General features: G+C 41.5%; 1 protein-coding gene across 1 annotated transcript in view; it reads right to left on the reverse strand.

The window, feature by feature from the left end:
• LOC135217703 (26S proteasome non-ATPase regulatory subunit 12-like) overlaps positions 1 to 7,701 on the reverse strand; it is a 431,722-nt gene that overhangs the window by 416,573 nt on the left and 7,448 nt on the right. The window contains exon 2 of the mRNA XM_064253692.1: positions 1,135 to 1,377. Within this exon, the coding sequence (XP_064109762.1) occupies positions 1,135 to 1,371 (237 nt within the window). The 5' untranslated portion in view covers positions 1,372 to 1,377. The remainder of the gene's footprint in view (positions 1 to 1,134; positions 1,378 to 7,701) is intronic.

The raw sequence follows: 7,701 nt of genomic DNA on the forward strand, positions 1-7,701 counted from the left end.
CGGAACAAGCATCGTAACCCAGGACGGAGATTTTTCCATTGAATATTTAAGAAAAGCGTCGTAACCTCGGAACGTCGTAAGCCGGAACCGTCGTAACCCGGGGACTGCCTGATATATATATATATATATATATATATATATATATATATATATATATATATATATATATATATATATATATATATAATGTTAGTCAGCTCTTGTTGACTAGCTGTTATAATTTTCCCGGTGGATCTTTCTTTTATATTTGCATGAATGAATATATATATATATATATATATATATATATATATATATATATATATATATATATATATATATATATATATATATATATATATATATATATATATATATATATATATATATATATACAGCGTAGTATATATAATATATATATAATATATATATATATAATATAACATATATATATAATATATCTATATAATATAATATATATATATATATATATATATATATATATATATATATATATATATATATATATATATATATATATATTCATTCATGCAAAATAATAAAAGAAAGATCCAACCGGGAAAATTATAACAGCTAGTCAACAAGAGCTCACCAACATACATCTTCACTGAAAGATGGCCGAAAGTAAAGTGGAGTGTTTACATCTGGGCAGGCAGGTAGGACGGTAGTTACTGCCTCACCACCTTGGTAAAAAATTTAATGGTCTTATCCCAGCCTACTCTGAAAGTAATTCCTAATGTAAAGGACCAAGGGTTTGTATATTGTGAAGGAACAAAAGACTATTAGGCCATTAAATCCTGTTTATAACTAAATATTGCCGAATCGTCTACCAAAATATCGGAGTACTTAACCAAAAATCTCCAAGTCATAAACCAGAAGTAAACAAATTCCAAAAAATTTAACTACTGCTGAACACTGTTGACAGTACCAGCTAGCAGAAACAACTGATTTTCGGTGCTGGGCGGAAGGTTATCACCTGGCCAAAATATAATAGAGTGCTACGCAAATTTCAAAATTCTAGCTCCTGAAGGATAGAAACTATAGCTATACGTATAACTACTTGGTAAGTTGCATACATAAAATACTCATTTATATTCGTTATGTAAGGCAAATGGAAATATGCTACATACATACCGTTCTGGTTTGCTTTTCTAGCGTCATTAAACTTTCCACAGCTTCCTGTACTCGACCATCTTTGGCCATCTGTTTGGCAGCAGGAATTTTCTCATCACAAGTGGTAGAGTAGTCTACTTCCATTTTAACAAGTCTGCCCCCATCGGTAATTACATTTGACAAAGTGTTTTCCTCCAATTTATTATCAGCTACCTTCTTCTCAGAAGCTTTCTTTTCAGTAGATTTTTCTGGAGACATGGCTGCCTGGGTAACAGAGAAGAACAACAATAGTACATATTTCAGTCACTAATCCATTCAATTTGCTCAAAATTATTATGCAGCATTTGAATTTGGTAATTTCCTTTAAAGGCAGTCAAAACAGTCCTACTATCAATACACATTTACCAGATAGTACATACTTCAGCTACAAAAAAACATGCATTTAATTTTAAAATATTACATATCTGAATATCAAAGATAATTTAATTCACATATCTAATGCTACTGTACATACATTTACATACTACTACTAATAAGTGTATTCACAATTGTTGCAAAGAAATTGAAGTAAAGTCAGGAGACACTAACAGGGAATGAGTTAAACTAGTCAATGGTAAATAATTCTAGGAAAAATGATATTGTTAAGATACAATAAAGTTTTGTACATACTTACCTGGCAGATATATACTTAGCTATAGACTCCGTCGTCCCCGACAGAAATTCGAATTTCGCGGCACACGCTGCAGGTAGGTCAGGTGATCTACCGCCCCTGCCGCTGGGTGGCAGGAATAGGAACGATTACCGTTCTAGAACCAGATTTTCTCTTCCACCTGTCTCCTGAGGGGAGGCTGGGTGGGCCATCAATCGTATATATCTGCCAGGTAAGTATGTACAAAACTTTATTGTATCTTAACAATATCATTTTTGTACATGGAACTTACCCAGCAGATATATACTTAGCTGATTGACACCCTTGGTGGTGGGAAAGAGACAATTATTTACTGAATAGACAGGTAAACAACATACGTTGTAGGTAATAAATAAATAAAACCTTGGTTCCTACTTGTTCAGGCGGAAGATTCCATGGCTAATGCCTAGGAATCTGCTTCGCCTCAAGAGCCTCAGCGAGGATGTGACCTATGGCTAAGAGTTCTTGTGGGTCTGTCGATGGGGTCTTATCCATTTACTCGACAAAGCCTCTTACATGACGATATGCCTATGCCTAGTGGCATAATTAAGGAGCACAACACCGATCCCGATCACCTGATCCTAACACGAGGGTTAGTGCTTAAGTTGAAAAGAGTTATCCCCAAACTCCTTTCAAACAACCCAAAGAAAAAACATGATGTTAAATAAAATTTAACTCACTAGTTAAGGATCAGTATCTGCTCCCTATCCCAGCAATGTATCCGCAGACACGTATCAACCAAGAAAGAAGGATCTCTCGAAGGTTATCTTGACATCCTTCGGATAATGGGAAGTCAACACAGAGTTGCATCTCCCGTATGTGACAGCTAATATGTCCTTATGACATATTGTTAAGGAAAGAACAAGAATTCGGAAAAGCTCGCACTTCATTCGCTTTTAATTCTCAGCTGTTTGAAGGAATCATCAATGCACTTATCAAGTGCTTAGGAGATCACATTGTCTCAAAGAAGGCCAGGGCGTTCTTTAATATAGATCTCTTCTGGGTGAAGCCTGGAGCCTGGCTAGCGCTTCGTGCCTAGCGCCTCGCGCCTGGCTGGAGCCTTGGCGAATGGGCTAGAAGCCTGGATGGGCATGGCCCTCGCGCCTGGATGGCGCCTCGCGCCTGGATGGCGCCTCGCGCCTGGCTGGCGCCTGATTGGCTCCTCCTTCCTGGCTAGCGCCTCGCGCCTGGCTGGAGCCTTGCATCTGGCTGGCGCCTTGCGCCTGGAAGGCGCCTGGAGCCTGGCAGAAGACTTCATGATTACTGTCTATGAGTCTGCATGCCTCAAGAGTTTCAGCGAGGTAGGGACCTATGACTGACAAACCCTTCTGGATCATGTCAATGGGGGCTAGCCCGCTTACACGACAGAGCCTTCTTGGATCGTGCCAATGGGGGCTGACCCACTTACATGGCAGAGCCTTACCTGTATCATATCAATGGGGACTAGCCCTCTTACATGACAGAGCTTTAGGTTTCTCTTTACTGGAAGGAGCCTTGCGCCTGGATGGATCCTCAATCCTGACTGGAGCCTAGCCTTGAAGGAGCCTGGCACCTGGATGGCGCCTGGCTGGCTCCTAGAGCCTGGCTGGCGCCTCACGCCTGGCTTGGCTCCTACTCACTTGCTGGAGCTTCGAGCTTGGAAGTGTCTCTAGGCTGTCTGGCGATGTCCACATCGGACACTCTTATATCTGTCCGATTTGTTCGCCTCTGGCGCAAGGTTGGAGGCCCGCTCCTTCTCAGTATCCGACCATGACAGTTCCTTGGAACTGTCCACCTCTGGCGTTTTTCGCCTGTATTGGCCTTTGGCGCCTGGCTGGCGCTACATTGTCCGAGAGTCCTGAACAACCACATAGTTTAACAGGAGACTGGAGAAGGGTGGAAGAAATTCTTCCCCTTTGAGCTTTTGGCCCCTGGCAAGGGGAGGTGATTGTAGTCAGCTACACTCAGTAGACGACAGGATATCTAACAATACGAGAGAGAAGAGTCTTCCTCCGAGGAGGATCTCGTGAACTTCCTTGCTAAACCGAGGTCTCTTCTTACATGTTGATGAGGTTCCTCGTTGCAGATCTTCCCTATCCTTGCCCGAAGGAAGGGAAGGAGTCCCTGAAAGTCGAAGGAGACTCCGAGCTGAAATTGGGCGGAACCCGATTTCTAGCTTTCATTGTATCCTTCTGAATACCTTCTGGGAAGCATTTCGAGCCCTCATCGCACAAGAAGACTCTGTAGGCAAACGATTAAACCATCTCTTCTTCGTAGATGAAAATGAAAGTACCCTGCTGGGCAACGAAACTTCTATCTGAAAGCGTAGAATAGAGGGTTTTAGTTCTTTTGCCAGACATACTATGCTGGCAAGAACCCATTGCCGAGTCTCCATTGAATCTGATGCGAGATTCCAATGCACAAAAAAATCACTTGTCTCCTTGGTCGTTTAGGGTAAGAGAAACAAAGAATCCTTCATAAACTTCTCAAAGAAGTTTGATGAGGAGCAGTTCCATTTTGTTGGAACACTGAATCTGTGGCCACAAAAAGATCCCATTCGAAGTACATGATATCCTACTCTTGTCGTATTGTGGTATTGTATAAGATCCCGAAATCTTAATCCTCTGTTATCTCTAATTCCCCTTGTAGAGACAGAGTATAGCCTTTTACTGCGTTCTTTAATAGCAGATATATACATAGGTGATTCTTCCCTCTGAAAGTGAAGAAAAAACCTCGCTATGTAGTTCACAGAGGTATTGGAAGAGGACAGTTTCCTCATTCCATCTAGCACGATCTGCAGTAATTCTACGTCTTAGCCATGACTATTGTCATTTACCTTGAAAAAACCTCTCATTCATGTCCACTTCTGGTCAGTCTGCACGCGGACAGACTCAGAGTGGAGAGGTTTTTCAGGTCTATTTATAATAGATTCTGATAGAATATCCAGATAGGAACCATTCCCGTTTTCCATAATATTTTTTCTAAACCATCTGTCTCCTGAGGGGAGGATGGGTGGGCAATTAATTGTATATATCTGCCAGGTATAAAACTTTATTGTATCAAAAAAATATCATTTTTATACATTCAACTTACCTGTCAGATATATACTTAGCTGATTCACACCATTGGAGGAGGGTAAAAAGACAGCTAATAACTGATTTAAACAGAAATCATAACATTCGTTGTAGGTAATAATTAAATAAAACCTTGGTTCCTACCTGTTTAGACTGAAGACTTCATGATTAATAACCAGGGTCTGCTTAGTCTCAAGAGCCTCAGCGAGAAATTGATCTATTGCTAAGAGTTCTTGTAGGTCTGCCAAAGGGGTCTTATCCACTTACTTGGCCGATCCTATTAAGGGCTATGTCAAAGGGTTTCAATCCACTTATATGACAAGTACCTTTTTTCTAAGGAGCACAATACCGATCCCGATCACCTTAACCTAACACCATGTTATTTCTAAGATTGCAAGGAATCATCCCCTAACCCCTTGCAAACAACCAAAAAACTCAAACACAATTATCTTACACATCACTTAATTACGAACAATATAAATTCAAAATTTAAATTTTTTGTACAACCCCGCTTTTAAGACCCATTCAAGGCCTCCTACTGGCAGAAGCAACGGCCGCCTGTGTGACGTCAAGTGCTCGTGCCATCAGAAAAACCTTAATACTGTCTCAAAAGGGAGGTTCATGCACAGATTTTTAGACAAAGCCTTTAGTACAACTCCGCTTATAAGGCACAATCGCAGTTCCTTACTGACAAGGGTAACGGCCGCCTTTGCGACAACTAGCACCCTTATCAGTAGTAAACCAAAAACCTGCCTCAAGGAAAGGGAAGATTTACGTACGATCAAAGACACAGTCTCCTATAGTATAGCGTATCCTGTAAGATAAACTCACAGTTCCTTACTTAACCAAGGCAACGGCCGCCTGTGCGACATCCAGCCGTCATGTAAGAAGAAACTTAAAGAGTCTAACTCAAAGGTAGGGTTTTTCATAAACAAATTTTAATCTTTTCAGTTAAGGATCGGTACGCGTCCCTATTCCCAGCACTATATCCGCAGACACGAAAGGACCCATAGAGAAGCACTTTTCATAGGTAATCCTAACATCTTTAAGATAGTGAGATGCGAATACCGAATTGCATCTCCAATAGGTCACATTAATAATATCCTTCATAGACATATTCTTCTGGAAAGATAATGACGTTGCCACAGCTCTTACCTCATGAGCTTTTACTCGCAGTGACTTATAGGAATCGTCTGCACGTACACTGTGAGCTTCCGTAATCACACTTCTAACAAAATATGACAACGCATTTTTGGACATTGGCCTTTTCGTATCCCGCACTGCGCACCATAAACTTTGTTTACATGCCCGCAGCTCTTCTTTCTTTTTAAGATAGAACTTAAGAGCTCTAACTGGGCATAAAGTTCTTTCAATTTCGTCTCCCACCAAAGTTGAAAGACTTTTCACTTCAAAACTCCTTGGCCAGGGTTTCGAAGGGTTTTCATTTTTTGCTAAAAATAAAGTTTGGAAAGCACAGATAGCCGCGTCTCTTTTAAAACCCACTCGAGAATCTAGGGCAGGGATTTCACTGATTCTCTTAGCGGTAGCTAAGGCTATGAGGAAAATACACTTTCTCGTCCAATCTCTGAATGAGGCACGGTCGGGAGGTTCAAACTTTTCTGACGAGAGGAACTTGAGTACTACATCCAGGTTCCAGCTTGGAGGAACTGAGGATATAGATTTAGAGGTTTCAAACGATCTTATTAAATCGTGTAAATCTTTATCTTCTGCCAAATTCAATCCTCTATTTCTAAAAACTGACGAGAGCATGCTTCGGTATCCTCTTATGGTAGAAACTGAAAGATGAGCTTCCTCTCTCAGAAATAACAGAAAATCTGCTATATTGGTCACAGAGGTATCGGAGGAGGACAGTTTATTCTTCCTACACCATCTTCTGAACACATCCCACTTCGATTGGTATACCCGAATGGTTGACGATCTTCGGGCCCTAGCAATTGCTTTCGAAGCTTTGCTTGAAAAGCCTCTCGCTCTGACCAATCTTTCGATAGTCGAAAGGCAGTCAGAGCGAGAGCGGGGAGGTTTTGATGGTACCTCTCGAAGTGGGGTTGTTTGAGAACATCTATCCTGTTTGGAAGAGATCTTGGGTAGTCTACTGTCCATTCCTGTACCTCTGTGAACCAATCTCGGGATGGCCAAAACAGGGCGATGAGTGTTAGTCTCGTCCCTGTTGATGCTACGAATTTTTTCATCACTACTCCTAGCAACTTGAATGGAGGGAAGGCGTAAGCGTCGAGTCCCGACCACTCCAGTAGCATGGCATCTACCGCTATCGCTCTCGGGTCTTCGACTGAGGAGCAGAAGTTGTCTATCCTTTTTGAAAGGAATGTCGCAAATAAATCTATTTGTGGCCTTCCCCACAGGTTCCACAGACTTTGACAAACTTGCTCGTGTAAAGTCCACTCCGTGGGAGAACTTGGTTTGTTTCTGCTGAGCCTGTCTGCCCTCACATTCTTTTTCCTTTCCACAAACCTGGTTAGGAGTGTGATGTCCTCTCCTCCGTCCATGACAGCAGGTCCCTCGTTATCTCGTAAAGGGAGAACGAATGCGTCCCCCCTTGTTTTTTATATAAGCCAACGCCGTGGTATTGTCTGCGTTGACTTGGATCACTTGATTCTTTACTTCTGATTAGAAGAATCTCAGAGCCAAGAACACTGCATATAGTTCTTTGGCGTTTATATGCCAGTCCTTCTGTTCTCTCTCCCATCTGCCCGACACTTCTTTTGCCCCTAGTCGCTCCCCATCCCGTCTCTGAAGCGTCTGAGAACAAGGTTAGGTTTGGGCTCCGAACCTCTAGAGACACTCCCTCATTCTTTTTTAGCGGAAGCA

The sequence above is a fragment of the Macrobrachium nipponense genome, chromosome 19 (assembly GCF_015104395.2).
Source record: "Macrobrachium nipponense isolate FS-2020 chromosome 19, ASM1510439v2, whole genome shotgun sequence".
NCBI classification, from domain to species: Eukaryota; Metazoa; Arthropoda; class Malacostraca; order Decapoda; family Palaemonidae; genus Macrobrachium; species Macrobrachium nipponense.